This window comes from Triturus cristatus, chromosome 8 (assembly GCF_964204655.1).
Source record: "Triturus cristatus chromosome 8, aTriCri1.1, whole genome shotgun sequence".
NCBI classification, from domain to species: domain Eukaryota; kingdom Metazoa; phylum Chordata; class Amphibia; order Caudata; family Salamandridae; genus Triturus; species Triturus cristatus.
In genome coordinates this window covers 204,903,271-204,925,977 of record NC_140591.1, presented here as the reverse complement: position 1 = coordinate 204,925,977, position 22,707 = coordinate 204,903,271, and the positions used below count along the sequence as shown (strand labels likewise).

The following is a 22,707-nucleotide window of genomic DNA, read 5'->3' as shown; positions in this document are numbered from 1 at the left end:
TGGAAACAAATTACATAGCAATCGACTCTGTAAAGCTTTTCTGCCATGTTCTGTGAGTAGTCCAATTCTGATATCTTTGAGAATACTTGCATAATCATCATCATTTGCTTGCCGCATATTGGTAATGAGTTCTTTGTGCTCAAAGTATGACCAAATATTCACATTACCTATACTTCCTAATGACTTTTTCGTGTATTCATGTGCAAGAGTATTAAATACTGGTTCTCCTTTAACTGGAGTGAGCTGCAGTAGATCCCCAAAAACTATAACATGTTTTCCTCCAAATAACACGTCATAGTCTGTCTTTAGAATTTGCTGCATTCTTAAATGCACAAAGGCAAGCATTACGTTTGATACCATGCTTACCTCATCAATAATGAGAACTTTCATTTTCTTCAACACTCTTGAAACTTCAAAACATGCTTCTCCTGTTAGCTTGTGGTATTCTATTTTGTTCTCATGCTCTACTGGTGACATTAGCAAACGATGTAAGGTAATTCCTTTTATGTTATATGTTGCTAACCCAGTTGGAGCAGTAACAACACAAGACAAAGTTGAATCAGTTTTTTTCTGTAGGTAGCTTCTAATTACCTTAATTAAGAAACTTTTTCCAGTTCCAGATTGTCCATTCACATACATTCTGATTGGTTCAAATGATGTGCATGAGCACTCTTTATTTCCATGTAGTAATCCATGATCAATTTGTTTTGTGACTTCTTCATAAATTTGTTGTTGTTCATCATTCAGTTGTTGTTCCAAATTTGGTAATGCTATTAAATCTTCCTGAGCTTGATTCATAGCTGTTTCCACTTCAGTCATGGCTATTGCAGCTTCATTTTCTACGATTGGTTGTCCTAGGGGATCTTGACTGAGCGTACCAGAACTTTGACTGTCTTGGGAACTGTCTCTAGCTACTTCAGCTGCAATTGTAGCTTCTTGTTCAATTTCTTCATTTAACATTTGTACATAATTTGTGAAAGTACTGCATTTTATGCTATCTTTACATGCATTAAAGGAATCTTCATAGCTCTGAAAATCTCCAAGTAATTCATCCTCTGAACGCCATGGTTTAAACAGCTGTAAAAGTGCTAAGTAGTAAAATTCCTTTTTGTCAGTAGTGTCGCAACTCAGCTTCCTGTGATTAATCAAACTTCCTTTTGTTTGTTTCACCAAACATCCTTCCTCACCAATGACTTTATATTTTCCATTGTTGATGTCTTCTGTGGCATTCCGTGTAAAAATGTAGTTCTGCAGCACTTCATAGAGACACATGTTCTCAAGATAATGACTTCTGTTTGGGTAATATGTGTCCAACATATTTGTTTTAAAAATGTCTGTACTTTCTGGTTCGTTCTCTGCTAAATATTCAATTTCTCGAATAGATTTCAGTACCCGATTTCGCATTCCTGCAAGGCCTAAACTTACCCAAATTATTCTTCTGGATTTGGAGTACAGACTTGCAGATGATAACCTATTTGAGCATTCGTATGACCCAATTTCTCGATGCGATAACATCTTTAAACTGAAACTGTATAGGTTTTTACTGACAGTCTTCTCGTGAGAAATCTCTTCCCACATTTCTTTCAATTCCGTTTTCTCAGATTTAGTGATGTAAGATGTGACATACCGAGCAACAGCAATAGAATTGTCAGCTACATACTGAATATCCATGTTAGCATTCCACATGGATAAAATGACTGGGTTGTAGTCATTTATATATTTTGACTCTTCTTTTCTTCTTAGGTTGTAGGTATTTTTCGGAGATTTTCTTGTAATGGTATGTCGCACAGCTGACCTAAAACTGTTTACTCTTCCTTTTGAAAGAACAGGTCGTGGAAATCCAAATCGACATTTTGTGTAGAATTTATCTTTATTCTTGTACTTTCGTCGACAGTATTTTTCACACCGATGACTTTGGAAACGTAAAACTTGCTCTTTTAAGTTTTTTTCTTCTGTGCTTTTAGGTATAGCACATGTTGCATATTCTTCAATGAAAGATAAAACTGAATCATCAGAATCTGTTCCAAATTTTGGGGCATCCTTGATCCACAACAGCATATGAATATGAGGAGCACCTCTTGCTTGGTACTCTTTTCTCCAAAAGAAATCCACAACTTATCCAAGAGGTGGATTTTTTTTATTGCAGATGAAGGACATCATAGCCTCAAATCTATGATTGAAATATCTGCAAACATTAACCGGATCCAATGAGCACAATTCTCCTGCTGTCTTGTATTGGATGTTTTCAATATTTGAATTTGCCTCTCGAAGAAAATCCAGTAAATCATCCCAAGCGTACTCAGCACAGCTTAGGGTAAGGAACCATGTAGGAGTTCCTAAATTCCGTAACATACATTTCAATTCTCCATGGCGTCGGTACCAATATTCATTAGTTCCACGCTGACAAGCCATCAGATTAATCAATTGAGATTCCAAATGATCATCTCGCTGTTGCACTTTGTTCATAAAATCCTTTGCAGACACATTATGTAGATGTACTCCAGTTTTTAAAATGTGATTTACTGCATAAGATAGTGCAGACAAGTCACTTTCAAATAAAAGATGGAACAAATAAGGAATACTTTGACGAAATCTTGGATCTTTTGCATATAATCTTGTAGTCCGATACTCAGAAGCAGGAATCTGTACTGGACGTTTATCATATCGTCCACCTTTTCCTGTAGGAAACAGCTGGGGAAAACAACGAGCTTCCAAGCTCTCCTCCCATACACTCACGGGAGTTCCTTTTGCTTTTTTCATCTGAAACAGATCAATAGCGTTTCCCATAACTTCTTTAGAATGAAGAGGATGTATGCTGAAATGTTCATAAATTTCTTCTTCTTTTGACTTATCCACTTTTTCAATTTGCCCAGTTGGTATTCCTGTGTCTGCTAGTAAAACTTCTTCATCTTCATCCATATAAATTGATTCATAGTACTTATTATTTCTTTTCAAATATAAATTTGCTCTTTGTACTTTTCGTACATCTACTAGCTCCTGACAAATTTTCTTATTCTTTGTAGGTACACCATTAACCAGAATAACTAATGGTTCAGTTTCCAAACTATCTGCATCAATTGTTTCAATATTTTTTTTCAAATCTAATGGCAAATAGACAACTCTTCCTTTTAAACCTCCTTGTAAATCTGAAGGAGGTAATTTACCTGTTTTGTGCTCCATACGAACTATAGTCTGTAACGGATGGACACATTGAATGAGTATAGACTCATACGTATTTAAATCACTAAGTTCTGCAGGAATATCAACCAATTCTAAATTACTATATACAGCTCTAGCTGGCATTTTGTTTTCTTCTAACTTGTTATAACAGTATTTACAAATACGCTGATCTTCACCCAAATGAAAACAATTTTCCAGAAACAAATATGTAGCAAGATCCTTCCACTCATAATTATTTTCTTTTTCACTTTTTTTTATAGAGATCAACATTCCTTGTTTGAGTTTTATAATGGCTTCTCCGGCAACAAATACAAGTAATATTTGGTCTTTCATTAGAGATGATAGTAAATTTTGTCATTTGATCTTCAAAATTTTTACTAACAGTGGGTTCTACATTCTCTTCCACATTTGCTTCAATACCTGTGTCATTTCCTGCACTTTCTTGTTCTGGACCAAAGTAACAAAACTGAATATCATCAGTAACCTTCTCTACATCTGATACAGATCCACGCAACAGAGCACTATTCAACTCCTTAACTTTAGTGCTGGACTTTTAGCAAAATACAATCTTCTCACAAACTTTCTCATTTCAGTATGATGTCCCGCCAGCATCCTAAAATGGTGAAAAACACTTTGACAAACTTTCCTAGAAAGACAAGCCAGTGAATGTCCTTGCAAACCAGTATTCTTTCTCACTTTCCCCATAACCTCATCAGCTAACACTTCTTCCTCATTTCTTGGAACCATTTTCTCCTTTTCCATTACACAACCATCTTTAACTTCATAACTTCGACCACTGGTGTCAACTGCATGCAGCAAACTATTACTTTGAAGATAACTCTCTTCATTAAAAAATGGTTCAGTACTTGAACTATGCTTCCATTCTCCTAAGAACACTTTACAATAGTTATTTTTTTTCACTACTCTTTTCCTTTTGCTTTTTGACTTTATTACATTGACTATTTTATCTAATGTACGGATCCTGTTCAAAATTAAAATGAATAGTTTTCTTTTTAATTCCAAAGCCTTTGCAACAATTGATTCAATATGTTTCTTTTTCTTATAAAATATTGCTTTCTTCCTATATTTTTTCACATCCTTTAGCAAATTGAACACCACTCTTCTCTGAAACATTTTTTACGAATGTTTTGAAATTCTGTTTTTCTTTTTAAGTCATTCTTTCTTGCTTCTGATTGTACATTAGCATTTAGTATTTTCTTTCTATTGTCTTTTTGTTTTCTTCTTGAAACAGTATTTGCAGTGGATATACTTTGTACATTTTTTCTATGTTTGAGGATATTTTTAAAAAAATCCTTAGTCTGCTTACCAGAAGACTTTTTCTTTTTTCCAACATGAGGTTCTTCAACTAATTTCTGTTGTCCAGTTGTCTTCTAATATAGATGTTTTTGCTGTTCTTTTCTCTTTCTTGATTTTATAGGCATGTTTAATTTATTTCAGTGTTGTTCAGCAATACCTAAAGGAAACTAAAAAAAAAATACCTTTATGTAATTTAAATATATTACTATATTTTTTTGAGCTTTTCAAATCCTACCATATGAGCTGCCCCTTTCCTACGAGTGCAAGTCTTACAGAACAAGAGCAACACGAATTACATCTTTGACAACAATTCCTGTGTGCACACAGACTCATGGTGTGATTCTAGGCAGAAAACGATATTTGATTGGCAATTTCAAAGCACATTTACTACTGTGGTAGAGCAAGTGATAATTACTGTAATAGCCTGACACATTTTCCTTATAGTTTAGAGAGGCAGAAAAGAGCACATGTCCTAACAGCTACTTGAGACCATGAGCATGTGGAACCTGGGTGAGTGATTAGACTAGAGCAAAGGAAATGAGCCTTGGTGATGTTGAATGTGTTAGCGTTACACACTGCTATCTGAAATACCACACAGTGCTGAATAGTAAGCATGGGAGTGCAGGAGAAGCAGCTGCCTGTGTGCTAAGAGTGTGTTTCTAGAGACTGTGTATTGTCAGGTGCAAGAGAGATCTGCATGAACGCTTGCACAACTGCATGAAGACTGCAGAGATGTATGTAAGAGCACATGTGGTAAGGGTTAATTGGGCTTTTGAACATGTAGGAACTACCTCACTCATTACAGTACTGCAAGGAAAATCTACCCTGTTGTTTTCAAATGTGTTAGCATTTGCCTCTCATCTGTGAGATGGTGATTTCTGCTGAATGCTAACCATCACAGATCAAGAAAACAAGCTGCCCCTTTCCTACGAGTGCAAGTCTTACAGAACAATAGCAACACAAATTACATCTCTGACAACAATTCCTGTGTGCACACAGACCACAGACTCATGGTGTGATTCTAGGCAGAAAACGATATTTGATTGGCAATTTCAAAGCACATTCACTACTGTGGTAGAGCAAGTGATAATTACTGTAATAGCCTGACACGTTTTCCTTATAGTTTAGAGAGGCAGAAGAGAGCACATGTCCTAACAGCTACTTGAGACCACGAGCATGTGGAACCTGGGTGAGTGATTAGACTAGAGCAAAGGAAATGAGCCTTGGTGATGTTGAATGTGTTAGCGTTACACACTGCTATCTGAAATACCACACAGTGCTGAATAGTAAGCATGGGAGTGCAGGAGAGCAGCTGCCTGTGTGCTAAGAGTGTGTTTCTGGAGACTGTGTATTGTCAGGTGCAAGAGAGATCTGCATGGACGCTTGCACAACTGCATGAAGACTGCAGGGCTCTCATCGGTGCATGCGGCCTGGTCGAGGCTGGATTACTGGCTGGGATCCAGGGGGTTGTGTCACTGGGTTTGTGCGGTGGACCACCTCGCGCGCACGTTTTCTGACCACTCGCCCGTGTGCCTCACGGTGGAGATACCAAGCCTTATTGCCACTCCTAGATACTGGAGACTGGTCCCTGAGGCTCTCCTTGATAAAGTGTTTAAAACTGAGCTAAAGGAGGAGCTAGCAGATTTTATTGCCCGCAACAGGGGGACGGTGGCGGGGGTGGGCACGCTGTGGGAGGTCCTAAAGGTCACCATCCGGGGCACCTGTATTGCAAAGAGCTTTGGAGTTTTGCGAGACTTGCGGCGATGCCTTCGCGTGCTTGAGGAGCAGCTTAAGGGGCTGGAAACTGATCTTTTGCACTGTGACTCGGGGGAGGGGAGGGCTAAACTGCGAGATACCATTACCGAGTATACTTCCATGGCCGACAGGGAAGCTAGGTTTCGTGGGAAATATGTGACCGCGCGACGATACGGGGAAGGAGGCAGGCCGGGGCGTGCTCTGGCTCATGACATCAGGAGACCACGTTACACAAATTACGTACTTGAGATTGAGGATGCTCAGGGGGGTCGACACAGGGACGGCTTAGAGATCTTGGCCACCTTCACCACCTTTTACGAATCACTATACTCGTCCAAAGGGGTTAATACAAGTGACTTTGCTGCATTCTTCGGGGACATCACCTTGGGGTATCTAAGTGGGCGTCGGAGGGAGTTCCTAGCTACCCCATTTACGCTAGAGGAAATTCGGGAAGCCATTGCCCAGCTTCCGGCGGGGAAGGCGCCCGGATCTGATGGCCTACGGGCTGACTTCTATAAAGTATATAGGGAATCTCTGGCGCCTGTGTTGCTAGAGGTCTACGCTGAGGCGCTGGAGGAGCAGGAATTGCCCACCACGATGCGGGAGGCCCTCATTATCTCCCTGTTAAAGCCCGGGAAGCCCCCTGATACGTGCGATTCTTATAGACCCCTATCGTTAATCAACGTGGATATCAAAATCTTAACTAAAATGATAGCAAATAGATTAAATCTCCTCATGGATAAGCTGGTTTTGCCAGACCAGGCGGCGTTCATCCCAGGGAGGGCGACATCACACAACTTGCGCACTCTCTTCTCTATCATGCATCAGGTAGCTCTGCACATCCCGTTGGCCGCCACAAAGGCGTTCGACTCGATTGAGTGGGACTATCTCCACGCGGTCTTGCGCAATATGGGGTTCCCGGTGGCGTTCTCGGCCTTGATTCGGCTGCTATATACTGAGCCGGTAGCTAACGTGATGGTGAATGGCCACACCTCTGCCGCCATCGCGCTTTCCCGAGGCACCAGACAGGGTTGCCCGCTGTTGCCTCTGCTATTCGCGCTGGCGGTTGAACCATTGGCGGCACGGGTGCGACAGTATCACCGGGACAAGGCGCTCATCTGTCCTATGCGGCCCATCCTTATTTCGCTTTACGCGGATGACATGACTCTCTATGTAAAAGATCCGGAGACGAATTTAAATCCGCTGCTGCGGGAGTTTGTGCGTTTTGGGGGGCTCTCAGGTATCCATATCAACTGGGCTAAATCCCAGATATTCCCCCTTACTGCGGCTGTCACGCGCTTCCGGGCGGACTTCCCGTTGGAATGGTGCGACTCCACCGTGAGGTACCTGGGGGTACAGGTTTCTGCGGACCGGGAGGAACTTATGAGAGACAACTATGGGCGGGCGATCGAAGCGCTGAAATACACTATTACTCGTTGGATTGCCCTGCCGCTGTCCCTTGCGGACAGAGTATCCCTGATAAAAATGGTCATTCTCCCTAAAATGCTGTACTACTTCACGAACATCCCCTATCACCCGGGCAGGGTTTTCTTCGCTACCTTGCGCACTGAACTCTTGCGGCTGGTGTGGGGAGGGAAGCAGGCCCGTATTCAATGGGAGGTTCTGGCTCGTCCTTATGCGGCGGGAGGATTGGACCTACCAAATTTTGAACTGTATTATCAGTGTGCCCAGGCCCATTATGCGCATTACTGGACGAGCGGCCCGCGGTACACAGCGCATGTTGCCACAGAGCATTGGTTAGCGGATCCCGTACCGTTAGAGGGAGTAGTATGGCGGCAGACGTCGCGGCGGGACCGCAATCCCGGTACGGTGGAATGTACGAGCCGCGCCTGGGAGTGGATCATGAACCGAACAGGTATGCCCTTGTTGTATTCCCCGCTACTCCCGCTCGTGTATCACCCCCGCATGCCGCTTCTGCAGGAGGGAGTTTTCACCAAGCTGAGGCATCACAGGGGGCTGAATGCTTGGGGAGACTTATATAGAGACGGAAGATTCATAACTTTGCAGCAGCTTTGTGCTGACCCTCCCCCCACCACCATGGAGACCTTCCTGTACGTCCAGCTCCGGGCCGGGGTTCAGGCCGTCACGCCTGACTATCCATTAGAACCGGCGACGTCGCCTCAGCTGCATGCAATGTTGCGGGCTACTACTGCCTCCCATCTGGTGTCGACCCTATACCGATCAATATATTCGGGGTCGGAATATGCACAGTGTACTGCTCGAGGCAGGTGGGAGGAGGAGCTGGGGCAACCATTGACCGACCGTGACTGGTTATTTAGCTGTAGGCAGACGGAGCAGGTTGCGGCCAGTAGCAGGCTTCGTGTTACACACTATAAATTCATTCAACGCTATTACTACACCCCTGTGAAGCTGCATCGGTTTGGACTACGGGAGGATACTAAGTGTGATCGGTGCGGGGCCGAGGGAGCGGACATGCTGCATCTGGCGTGGGCTTGCCCCTCTGTGCATGCGTTCTGGACTCTGGTATTTGATGCGGTGGGGAAGATGATTGCTGCCCCCCTGCCGCTATCCCCGCTAATGGGTATATTGGGTTGTACGGAGAACATGCCGGCTCCTCATAGGAAATTTGGGTCTTTTTGTCTTCTCCTTGCCAAACGTAGGGTGGCTTGCAGATGGGGGAGAGGACGTGCCCCCAAGTTCAAGAGCTGGCTGGAAGACCTGATGCGTTGGCAGGATGAATTAACTCTGTATGCGGACCTCTTGCCGGCCGCTTCTCAACCCAAGGACATATGGGCCCCTCTGACGGGGTACCTGCTTAAGTATCCTCAGACACATGTCAGAACTGTTGGTTCACCTTCCTGAGGTGGCAGTGCGCTGGGGGCATCTGGGGTGCGACGGGGGAGCGCGGCGGCTCTGCTGCCGGGGCTCCTCTGCCGGTGCGGGCTGTGTGGGGTTCTGAGGCCTATTAATGATTTTGCAGGAGATGACGGGAGGGGCTGTTGGAGTGCCGGGAGGCATCTCTGCGGAGGTGCGTGCCATGGGGCAGGGACATCCAGGCTGTGGGGTGGGGCCCTCTGTGTGTGCGTTATGGTGAGGGTCATGTGTTAGTGGATATGTGCTAGCGGAGCCCCCTTCCCACTGTTACCATGCTATTTCCCAATTACCATTATTACGGTGCCATCGAGTGCGTTGGGTTGCCTCTTGGGTTGCCTGGGGTTAACGCGACTATATGTTATTTTTCTTTCTTTTCACGCGGCCGGCCCTGGTGGGTTGTAGGCGGCATGCTGTGTTAATATTATCAAATGTGATGACTCCTGACTATCATACACTGCTGCCGGCCCCGACGGGGTTGTAGGCGAAAGCTAGCTGTGTCAGACGTGGTGTCTTTCTTTGTTTCAATAAAGGTTTTACAAAAAAATAAAACTGCAGAGATGTATGTAAAATCACCTGTGGTAAGGGTTAATTGGAGTTTTGAACATGTAGGAACTACCTCACCCATTGCAGGAGTGGAAGGAAAGTCTACCCTGTTGTTTTCAAATGTGTTAGCATTTGCCTCTCATCTGTGAGATGGTGATTTCTGCTGAATGCTAACCATCACAGTTCAAGAAAACAAGCTGCCCCTTTCCTACGAGTGCAAGTCTTACAGAACAAGAATAAAATCTCTGACAACAATTCCTGTGTGCACACAGACTCATGGTGTGATTCTAGGCAGAAAACGATATTTGATTGGCAATTTCGAAGCACATTTACTACTGTGGTAGAGCAAGTGATAATTACTGTAACAGCCTGACACATTTTCCTTATAGTTTAGAGAGGCAGAAAAGAGCACATGTCCTAACAGCTACTTGAGACCATGAGCATGTGGAACCTGGGTGAGTGATTAGACTAGAGCAAAGGAAATGAGCCTTGGTGATGTTGAATGTGTTAGCGTTACACACTGCTATCTGAAATACCACACAGTGCTGAATAGTAAGCATGGGAGTGCAGGAGAAGCAGCTGCCTGTGTGCTAAGAGTGTGTTTCTGGAGACTGTGTATTGTCAGGTGCAAGAGAGATCTGCATGAACGCTTGCACAACTGCATGAAGACTGCAGAGATGTATGTAAGAGCACATGTGGTAAGGGTTAATTGGGCTTATGAACATCACCTCACTCATTACAGTACTGCAAGGAAAATCTACCCTGTTGTTTTCAAATGTGTTAGCATTTGCCTCTCATCTGTGAGATGGTGATTTCTGCTGAATGCTAACCATCACAGTTCAAGAAAACAAGCTGCCCCTTTCCTACGAGTGCAAGTCTTACAGAACAAGAGCAACACAAATTAAATCTCTGACAACAGTTCCTGTGTGCACACAGACTCCTGATGTGATTCTAGGCACAAAACAGTATTCCTGGGTGATACCAGTACACCTTAACTTATGGTGAAGACATACTCCATAATATCTTACAAGTTCAAGCAAGTTATATATCTTCCAAAACATAAAATATAAAACACAACTTTAAAAGAAGAAACACATTTCTATTATTTATATCAAAATACACCACATACATCCCCTCTCAAATTCGTAACACACCTTTAAAAGTAGTTAGTTGAGAAAGAAATGTGCCACTCACACAGCAGATTATCAGAGCCAGAATCTTTGAGCAGTACTCCTCTCACCAGAACCACTGAATGGCAAAATTTCCCTCTCTTTTTTCACGCATATACATGTTGACTTCAAATCACATTGCTTCCCACATGTTTTTTAAATGGAAACACACATTTCTATTGGTTGCAAATTTCAACCCTTTCCAAATGATTCCTACCCCCAACATGACTTCTGCCTGCTACCATAGCAACAGATCATGGAACACTAGTGTGAGCAGAAAGGTCAGAAGTTCAGAACACAATGTTTCTGATCCAAAGAGCAAGAGTGCTTGACTTTTCAAACCTAACAGCATATCCAAAGTAATCTTCTGTGGGAACACATTTTTCTGAACCAATACAAAACATGCTTTTAAAAATTTAAACATTCAGCCTAGTTTTTAGTGTTGAATGGTCTGAAACAGCCAATGAGTTCTTTTTATTAAAAAAAAAAGTATGTAAGCCTCCATTTTACAACTATCTTTCTTTTCATATTGCCATTCTACTGAAAGACACCTTCTGAGTGCATCCAGATCTCCTTGAAAGATGTTCACAGTGTGGATTGTAGGTCATAGCTATGTCTACTGGAGTGAAAAGTATGCAGAAAAAAGAGGTATTGTGAAAGACCTTGCTTTGCCAAATGTAGACATTAAATGGATTGGTGAGAGAGGGTTAAAGTGGCACCAATTAATGCCTTTGGTGAAATCATTTCTACATCTCCCACAGCCTGACCTTATAATTGTGCACTGTGGTGGAAATGACCTAGGCACTTTAACTGGGGTAGGTCTGGAAATGCTTGTTAAGGACACCTTTGTGCAATTGATGTCACTTTTTCCACAAACTACCTTTGTATATTCTAATATATGCCAAAGGCAAAAGTGGAACTGGTCCAACCAATATTGTCCGCAGTTTGAGAAAGCAAAAAAGCACGTCAATAAGTCTGTTTCTGCTTTCCTCAGAGACTATGGTATGGGTTCTATATACCACAACAACTTGCGTTACAACATGCAAGGCATTTATAGAGGAGACGGTGTTCATTTCACAGATGAAGGGAACAGAGTCTTCCTCTTGAACTTTAGACTCTGCATCGGTACTTACTTGTAGGTACAAAAAAACACTCAATGAACACAACGGCTCTTTTTAGAGCCAACCAACATCTAAACACTTAAACTTGATTTTTAATTCCATTTTTTTTATGAATTTTTTGCCGCCGTGCGCGCACGGCGCAATATTTATTTTTTGGGGGACCTTAGGGGTCTTTCATGGTCCCCCTGAGAAGGCCTAGGGGGTCAGGGACTCTCTACCCTGCCCCCTTTTCACATTCTCCACTTGTGTTTTTAGCTCTCTTCAGCCTCTAAAACTCAAAATGGCGGCTGGGGGGTGCGCGCACCGTGCGCGCACTCCGCGATTTTTTGAAAAAAAATAAAACAAAAATTTCACCCTTCGAGGTCCTTCAGGGACCCCCTGACATAGGCTAGGGGGTCAGGAACTCTCTACCCTGCCCCCTTTTCACATTCTCCACTTGTGTTTTTAGCTCTCTTCTGCCTCTAAAACTCAAAATGGCGGCTGGGGTGTGCGGCACCCCGTGATTTTTTGAAAAAAAAATGTTTTTTTCACCCTTCGGGGTCCTTCAGGGTCCCCTGACAAAGGCTAGGGGGTCAGGAACTCTCTACCCTGCCCCGTTTTCACGTTCTCCACCTTTCTTTTTCACTGTCACACACAAAATGGCGTCCGACACTTCCTGATTTCGACCGATTGGAATGTTGACTGACATCTAACCACCAATCAGAATTACGCTCGCGGACATTTGGTGCGCGCCCCGTGCGAGCACCGTGCACGCACGGTGCGCGCATATAGATATTTATGTACTTTTAACTGCAATTTTCTCAGGAACTACTGAACAGATTGACACCATATATGCAAAAGGCACATGCCTGACCTGAGGACTACCTCTTTGCCAAATTTCAAGTAATTCTGTTCAGCCGTTCGGGCTGTACCTTCGACTAAAGGTCCTATGGGAAAATGCATGGGGAAAACGCGTTTTGAGACCCCCCCTTGACGAATCACCCCGAGACTTTCAGGGTAGGAGCTGAGCGGAGAGCCCCATTCAACCGGCGCCAAAGTTATTCAAAATAGAATTTTCAGATTTCCTATGGGAACTCGGTCCTAACTATAACTATCTACTGGCGACCGCCAGTAGATAATATATACATACATACTCTCTGTCAGGTGGGTAGTTTTTTTATACACTTCTTCTCTCTTTATTTACTTTTTTTGCATAATGCTTTAACCAGTGTTTAAAGTGCCAGTGCAAGAATAAATAGCCAATAAATACAGGTCAAGCGAACATTTTTAAATAAATAGTAAAAAACATATAAAATTGATATTTTTGTTAAAAATTGCATAAATATGAATAAGATATTAATTATAGCTTATTTGTATAACATTTTACTTGACATATATATATATATATATATACATATATTAATATTATCTACTGGCGGCAGTAGATAGTTATAGTTAGGACCTATTTTCCATAGGAAACTCGTTTTTTGTTTTCCCAATAACTTTGGCGCTGGTTGACGAATGTTCGCGAAATTTTCAAACCTTATGGCCCGTTACGGTCAGCTCCTATCTTGAAAGTTTCGGGGTGATTCGGCAAGCGGGGGCTGAGAAAAAAAAATGTGTATATATATATGTGTATATATATATATATATAATCAAATGCATATTATATCATTTCAAACACTGCAATGTTTAATAAAATATTAGCTTTTTTTAATAAAGCTTTATGCCCCAAAAATAGGAACATGCCTGAGTCTTTAACAAAAAAAGATGTTTCAGGCCATAAAACGTCGCCATGAAACCCACCACAATGGGTCCCTACACTCGAGCTGAAATGCATTTAGCTCCAGCTCCTAGTGCATTAAAAAATATGGTAAGCTAGCCTGGATTTTTTAAAACTTTGTTGGGGGGGCTCTGGGGCACCCACCTCATTTTTTTTATGTTGGGTTGCCCCGAGGCCCTGCAACCCTGGCTGGCTCCAGAGCCACCACTGTGGCAGGAGTCGCCCATTATTTATTTATTTATGTTTAATACATTTTCCAATTGTCTGCCCACCCAGGGCACCTAACCTCCTGGGTAGGAAACAACAGTGTTTAGGGGGGGGGTCCCTACAACACCAGGAGATGGGGTTCCCATAGCTAATCATCAGCTCAGGGAAGGAAGCTGTTCACTCCCTCCCCTCAAATTGATACCGGCCCTGGGGAATGGGGTTCCCACGGCCCTACTGTAGGCCGAGCGTTTAGGGTTGCACGCCCCTCCCTTAAAATTGCTAACGGCCTCTGGGTATGGGGTCCCCAGAGCCTCATGAATCCATGGGACGGGGTGCTGCTGCCCCCTCTCCTTAATATATATGTTCAACCCTGGGGGATGGGTCTCCAGGGCCGATACGAGGCACTGGAAGGGGAGCCACGTATTTCCCTGCCCATTATATGATTAGCGCCCAGAAGATTTATTCTTTGAGGGGGTCGTAGTATAATCACACAGCAGTGAAGTACCAAATACTGTGATTTGCTACCTGGCAAGAGATTACATGCCATTGTGGCAAGAGATTACATGCCAGTGATTAATAGGGAGGAGCTGCTTGTAAGACTTGTGTGTAGTCGGATACTGAATGTTTAGTTGATGTGTTGAGTAACTTTCAGGTTGAAATAGCACACAGGGTGTATATGATGCAAAATGCTATAGATTTAAAAAAGAAACTATGTAAATGTATGTGGGACAACATTTCATCTCATACATCCAGAAGCTCCCATATTGAAATGGCATTTCTGGTGAAAAAAGGAATTTATCCAGTATGTGCTAGGAGTGTGTGTGCTCATTTCGTCAGAAAAATCTATTGATATGGTGTTTACTTATAGCGGGATTGAAAGCCTGGTATCTGCAAGAAGTGGGAGGCTTCTAGTAGTAATTAGGTTTTGAAAAAATGTAGGTGTGATGCATTATGTGCATAAATTATTATTTCGGAGTGTTAGCATTGTTTAATGTAGAAACCAAAGGTGGGTATATCTGTGGAAGATATTTTATAGCACTTTGAAAATTAAAAAAGACACATTTGATGATAAATACAGTGAGTAGATATACAATCATTGTCTGTTGTGTTGATGGAGTAGAAAGATCAGAGCTATGGTTAAACAGTGACCCTAAATTGGATGAATTGTTGGACTTAGCTGAAGAATTCTTACACATTGAGTCATGTGAAAGAGTTAGACAAAGATGAGAAAAAGCATGGGAAGTATAGTTTAACTTTTGAGAGACAAATGGCATTCTAGACTCTGCACAGAGTAACTTAAGTGAATGCTGGGAGAACCAGAAACTGTGTTTTTGTCTGAGCCCACTTAATTTGATAGTGTATGAAATGTAGGATATGTGATCGTGATCAACATTTTGCTCAGTGTTGTAGAAATGACAGAAGGGTAGTGTGCAGTGGTACCAGAAGCGATGGGACTCGGCGGTGTAAGATGTAGATGGGGAAAAAAAGAGAAATTACATTATCAGGAAAATATGATGAGAAAGTAAAGCTTTTGTATTTTTCCTTTGACATTGATAGAATAAATACATCAAGATACAATTTAAACGCCAAAGGTATTTGCAGCCATGTCTGTTCTTGACTTGATGTTGTTGTCAACACTCGCACAATCTGACTATGCTCTTATCTTGAACACAAAACTCTCCTATTAAAAAGCCTACCTCAAAATCAAAGGCAGACATCTTAGGTATTTTTTCAGCCAAGCCAAAGAGAGGGCTGAAGTGCTTTTCCAGGAAAGATTAAAATATTGGTCCCTTTCTTTAGGTGCACCCTAAACAGAGTGTACAACAGATTGTCTTTTTATTTGTAAGTGAGCCTGCTTCCAAGCAAGTTTGACAGTAGCTGCAGGAGGAAAGGTTTTCTCATCAACTGGATGTTTTAAAGAGCTCTGAAAGATTTTGTAATGAGTTGGCGTGTTCCAACTCATTACCAATTTGGTGAGAGATCCCATAAATGTAATGTTGAGGATATTCCAACATACTCCGAGCAAGCCTAAATTATTAACAATGAATAGGTGTACATTAGATGTGGTCTACCTCCTGGCCATCACCTATTTAGAATACATTATAATATGACTGACCTGTACACCATGTTTAAAAATGATTGTAAACAACTGGATATTTTCTGTCGTCTTTGACAAGTGTCAAAAATTCATGACGTTCTTCATCCACATGCAAAGGGTTTATGGAAACAAATAGCCAGTTTGTAATACTTTACAGAACTCCGTTAATTAAAGAGCGCGTGTACTCTAGTCTGGGATGTTTCCGGTAGAAGTCCTAGTTTACTGGGCATCTAATAACCTCATGCTTCACGAAATAACCAGAGTTGTGTCACATTTATTAAAGGTTAGCATATATATTATCGGTTTTCACATTGTGCCTTATTTTGATACTTATCTAGCCCATATGAATGGTAAGCAACAATAAGACTGATTTATAAGGACTTTTGCAGAATGGGAAGTGAAGATTCTCCAAGCATAACTTTGAATTGGATTGCAGAAAAATTCTTTGTGAATGTTCCTGCCGTAGCGTTTTGTGGTTTGCTCTTTAATCAGATCCTGCTTGGTCTCCAGTGTTACTTTTTCCTTCCGCTACATGTTTCACCGCAGTCTATTTTCTCTTACTACTCGATAACAGAATTAAAAACAAAATTATCATCAATTCTTAAGGACCTATTTTTTTTTGTACTTTTATAGTTAACAATCAACATAAATGTATGGAGGTTTAGATATTTACTAAGTTGGAGCTGTGTTTATGGTCCATGATCAATTAACTTTTAGCAGGGTGTAATTTATCTTTAAAAATAGTCAACATCAGAACTGCTCATGTAACTTACTGTTGTTGGCAGTTATGCATAACATGATTTGGGCTACACTTAGTCTTTATTTAAAGGTGCACTACTGATTGATCCGAGTGTAGTCCTCCCATTTCAGGGTAACTGAGATTTCTACTGTGGGATGTAAAAAGTAGATTTTATAATCGTTCATTAAATGTGACTTTTTTCCTTACTGCCCCCAAATCAATATCATTGTAGATTGAATTACTGTAAAACTTGCTTTTATACAAATTCTGCAATATACATATTTTTGTTTTACATTTCTAGATTTGTATGAGGAAAGTGGATTAATCCTAATTATAAACCTGTTGCCAAACAGCGGCGTTCTCAGTGGCTGAAATCAATTCCTTAATGGCCTAAGAAGGACCACATGCTGCCAGATTGGTTGGTTACGAGACAGGTATTAAAGAATACTAAGAACGGATTTGTTACAACCACAGAATTAAGGCAAAGAAATCTCCTTGACATCTCCATGATGCTTTAGAATTATCCAGATTTCCAATATGAAGTTCAGCAGAATGGAAGGTGAATCTCAGCTGACTACGCCGCCTCGTGCCAGTTGCCGGATTCCCAAGGAGAAAAACAATCTAAATTAAAATTAATGTAGTGGAAGATTAGTTTTTTGCATAGTACAGGTTAATCTTGTCTAGCACTTTTTATCCGCACAAATTTATGAATCTAAGACTTGAAGCATTACCTCTGATTGCTGCTTCTGGGTGTTCAGTCCACAGAGGAATTTTCAGTTATGGTCACATTTTGACTTAAATTCCCAATTTCTGATGGAACTAAACCATTTTTTAAACGGAGCTAGTCTTGATTGATAATAAAAGAAATACTTATGCAATAAAAATAGAAAGTAAATTGTTTCTGTATCTTTTCTATTACCTTTCTGCATTATTCATGCAGAGGAAGCATCTTTCTTATCGACTTTTCAGCATTTAAGGTTCTGTTACTGTTCACAACTGGTTGGATTCAAGAAGTACGCAATGGATTTCAGAGTCTGTCTTTGTAACCTCCTAAATACTATTCAGTAATGATATTGATTATATATCAGTGTCTCCAGTGACAGGCAGTTTCTCCTCAGTGACTTGAGGATAATGAAATTGAAGCCTTCACCAACCCTCAGTTACTACTGTACAGAATGTTTAAAGAAGCAGCATCACCACCACATTATTTAAGTCCTGCTTATTTACTTTGTTTTTTTAGAACTTGTTTTTGCTTACTATTACTGAAATAAATGTTTGCTGTTGTCTAAAATCACGTCCTACGTTCCAGATATTATAATGTTTTGCTTGTGGCTTATTATTCATCACTGGAAATCTGTTGTAAAAGCCATCCCCGTGGCTTCAAAGCCACGCATTATTTAATAAAACATATGTGATGGACTTCTAAAGCTTACTGCATTACAAATAATGTGGCAGTGTTCAAGCTGACGTAAGAAAGACTATTTTGTTCATTAATTTAGTGAGAACCTTAAGCCTCACCTTTGTGGAAAGAATGGGATGTTATTGCCCTGGGTTTATGAAACAAAATTGTTAGTAAACCTTTTGTTTTAGGAGCTACTTAAGCATTGTTTCGCAATAGTGCACCTAAGAGATTGTATTTGTTTTTAATTAAAAAGCCACTCATCAGTCCCTTTGTTTCTATATAAACTGTTTTGTTGAAAGTGTCACAAGTTTCAATAAACTTGCAGTGTAATTTCAAGGGACCAGAATGGAGAGATGTATACGAGTTCCCTATTGATATTTTTTATTTTATTTCACTTAAGATATGCTTTCATATATGGTTACAGTGATTCAAGAATTGTTTAAGGCACTGTATATTAAATTGTTCTCCTATATTTCATGGAGTGATAAACCTGTTAGTGCAGACCACTCGTATGTGAGAATGTTTTAGTAAGCCATGAATTTCGTTGATGTGCCCTAGTTTGTGTACAAAATCTCTTAATACGTTACAAGTCAGTATGCAGCATTGATACTAAGAGATGGTGTAAGTATTGTTACTATTTTCAGTGTACTCAGCAATATATTGAATTCACCTAATCAATTAGAAATACCATTTGATAACCTTGGAACTTCGTCCTTGATACAAGTTTAAGAATTGTTTTGTAGGTCTTGGTTTTGTGATTAAACAACCTGTTTTAACGTTAATGCTCCCAAGGCTTTTAAAGTCCACTTGTATTTGCAGAAATAGGTGTGAAGTTCCAAAAAAAACCTCTGCATAATCAGGGCCAGACTGGACGTAGCGGGCACCAGGCGTTTTCCCGGTGGGCTGAAAGGGTGGGGGACGGTTTTTTACCCTTTTTTTCCCCGCTTGTCACTGTATCAATATACTATGTTTAGGTCGAGCCTGGGCAGCGCATGCGCAGCTGCGAAGTATGCTGTATTAGAGTATGCACTTGAAGCTCCACCCACTCTCCGCCCATATATTTAATTGGATTGTGTCTTAGTCCTTTATAAATCCTGGCTTCTGATTCGATAATCAGCTTGTTAGTCCCTCCTTGGTACTGTCTTGTCTTCATTTGTTACTTCCCATGAGGACTGGCCCTTTTACTTCTGTTGTTACACAGTATGCTTTAATTACGGACTGTAAGTACTATTTTCTTTAATGAATTAATCTCACTGCAGGCACCACATGCTTAAATGCTTGTTTAGTGGCTGCTGTTGCAAGCACAATATCTAGGGACTTCTCCTACAATATGTAGACTTCCCCAACTGCATTTTCTGGTAGCTGGTGTTGCTGGAGAGATATGTACGTTGTTTCCCAACTGCATTGTTGCATGTGTGACTGCTATGGACTGCACCGTGCATTGTTGCAGGCATGACTGCTATGGACTGCACCGACTGCATATCCCCGACCATAATGTAATTAATATTTTTTTTTTGGTTGGGTGCGCAGCGTCGGACTTTCCAGACTGTTTGCGCTGAACTGTAATGCACCAGTCGTGGCCAGCATGATGGTGGTGGGGGGGGGGGGAGGGGAGGCGTCGCACAGGTAGGGAGTCGCCAAGGGGGTTAATAATTAAAAAAAAAATTAAACTTACCTTCACCTCCGGTCCCACGTCACGTCTCCTCTCTCTGCGCCTTACAGTAAGCAGGCAGCCTCCCTCTCCTCTCCTAAGCCAATCACAACACTGCAATGGGCGCGTTGTGATTGGCTAGGGCGTCGACCCCACAGGAGTCTATGGGGAGGCCATTTTCTCTATGTAGGCTGCTTGCAGCCTGCATAGAGAAAATGCAGAGTGTGCATGACTGGGTTGGTTGGCCCTGGGGCCGACCAGTCAGCGCCCACAACAGTTGGCAAGCCACTCCTCCCCTGCCTGGAGCAGGAACGCCCGCCCGCAACCAAACCCTGCCTTCTGCATTCTCCCAGTTGTAGAATCGGAAACATAAAATGGTATTTAAAATACCATTTTATGTTTCAGCTTCTCGGTCTGCGAGAAAGCAGTGGGGCGACGCTCCTCCCCCACGTGGAGGAGCCGCCCCTGAAATGTGCTGTGATACGCGCACAATATCGAACATTGTTTAGATAATTTACAAAGTGTATCCGCTGTTTATTGTTGCCCCTCTTGACCCAAATCACTTTCTTTTTTAAAGAAACAGTTGTCTAATTTCCATTTAGTGTTGCAGACACGACAGCTATGGACCTTACCGAAAGTGTAACCCCCACCATAATGGAATTATTATTTTGTTTATAAGCTACGGACTTCCCAGACTGTCTGCAGTGTATTTTCATTAGTCCCCTTGGCAAAGCGGGACTGGTCACAGTTTTGTTGCTTATTGCTATATATGGGTGTTAAACTGGTATTTATAAGGTGCAATCATAGATTGACCGTCTCTCTGGAGAAAATCAAGCACACTCATCACTTTAGTTCAGAAAGGTGTTATCATCCAAATAAGTTTTTCCAAAATATGTTTTATTTGTGAAAAAGTACCATTGTGAATTTTTGGGTAATTCTTTTTGAACTGTGTAATAAGCCTCTGATACCAATCTACAGTCACCCACAAACTTTTGGTTTGCTAAACACTGTTCAATATTGTTTCCCACCATAAAAATGATTTGCTGTGAGAATTGGGGACGTTTATGTTGTCATGGATGAGGAGTACCAGGTTCCAGAAATATTTGTCAGGAGGGGGTCCTTACGCCTATAAAAGTTTGACAGGGGGGTCTCGGCATCAAAAAGTTTGAAGACCTCTGCCCTAGATGTAATTGCACCAGGATACACCTAGGGGAATTAATTGCATTTTCACAAGCGTTTACGCTTTATTACTCACAATAGAAGTCATTTTGTGCAGTTGTTTTGCATCACCTACCACTTTCCCCAACAGTAATGTTTTTATCATATTTTTTACAATATTTACGGTGACCCTGGGTCGAACCGCACCATCATAACTCACAGTATTGTAATAACAAGTGCATCAGTTTGTAAGCTTAGTAAGGAAGTAGCACTCTCTCGTTTCCTCAGGCGGTATATATTTTAGTAAATGCGGTACACTAGAGCAACACTGTTTTTAAAATTGAATATAATGCTAGGTGGTCCTTCTGGACGGCAAAAGTGGGAAGCAGCAGACAGATACCATGATGTGTTTTCTTGTGGGAAACATCCCTCCAAGCAATCCCAAATGAAAAATGCATTTTATTTATGTTTTGATTTTTTAAACATAAATAAGACATTGCCATTTACAATGCCAATAGCTTAAACTCTCGCAAATGCGAGACCTACTGCATTGCAAATGCTTGTTCTTTCTGCGTTTACGTACACTTACTTGTTGCTGTGTATTTTTGTTACATAGTGACACATTGTAACATTTTGAAAAATATTCTGTACGACTCAAGCAAGGCGTTTGCAATAATTTATACTCTGAAAACTGGGATCTTCAGAATTCAAGTTTAATATGTTTTTAGTTTTCGATCATCTTTCTTTACCGACATCTTTGAAAGAAGATGCATAATAAGAGTACTACTAAAGTAATCACAGGTGAGATAAAGGAACACCGTAACCCATCTCGTTATGAATTAGCATAGGGCATTTTTACTGCATCAAAATAATTGTTTCTTATATTATTTCCAGTGGTATGAAAGGCTTAATTGGGCCTGAGTGTAACTATCGTGGATTTTATGGAGCATTCATTTGCAAGAGTAAAATCGACTATCTAATTCCGAGAAATAATATACATTGGTGAAATGTAGTTTCGTAATTTGAATTAAGAATATGGATTTGTAAATACTGAAGCAGGAACAGGACTGTGGAGGTTCCGGGAAAAGTTACGAAATGTATACAAGCTTTAAATATAACTATATAAATATACCCTTATTTATTTGCAATATATCATGATAGTCTAAAAATGCATACACGCCAAAGTTGTTGTGAGTATATTCAAATAAAGGTCGTTTTTTTATCCTGGAAATGCACATTAAACTAATCTAGTGCAAAGGAAGGTGACATTCCAGGATGGTCAAATGTTGAAACCTATGCCATATTCTACAGTGGTGGGTGTGGAAGAAAGAATTTCTTTATTGTGAATAATGCTCCGTGCCACTTAGGAAATTCGTTCTATTTTTCTATTTAGAGTACTCCTGGGTCTGTTGTTGATTTCTACAAGCGGTCTACCGCATATGATTAACTACACAAAACTGGGGCTTTGTGAATGGGGCTCATAATATTTATACCGCAGCAAGTAACTCAGATTTGCTGCTATGAAGCGCAGTTGAAGCCAAGGAAAAAATGAGTTAAAGTAGACTATGTATTTGCTACTGCCTGAATGTTTGGTATTAACCTGGATTTCGCTTTTTATGTTTTTTTTAATCGTGGTATAACTAGTAATAATCCCTTTCATCGCTAGGTTGTGGCCTTCTATGCTACTATATGCCCAGCATTCTGCCATTCTATGACCTTGCTCCGGCAGTCAGGTTTGATACCTTCTGT

The 22,707-nt window shown here is 41.2% G+C and overlaps 1 protein-coding gene across 7 annotated transcripts in view; it reads left to right on the top strand.

The window, feature by feature from the left end:
- SON (SON DNA and RNA binding protein) overlaps positions 1-22,707 on the top strand; it is a 722,851-nt gene that overhangs the window by 552,882 nt on the left and 147,262 nt on the right. Inside the window, exon 8 of one of the 7 annotated variants that reach the window (XM_085621366.1) lies at positions 17,049-18,364. The exons of 4 other annotated variants lie outside the window; for them this stretch is intronic. Coding sequence is in view for 1 of the 3 variants with exons in the window: in XM_085621368.1 (XP_085477494.1) it covers positions 17,049-17,072 (24 nt within the window). In the remaining 2 variants the exon portion in view is untranslated. Of the gene's footprint in view, positions 1-17,048; positions 18,365-22,707 lie in introns of those variants that run through there. 2 more of the 7 variants (XM_085621367.1, XM_085621368.1) reach the window with 2 other exon arrangements.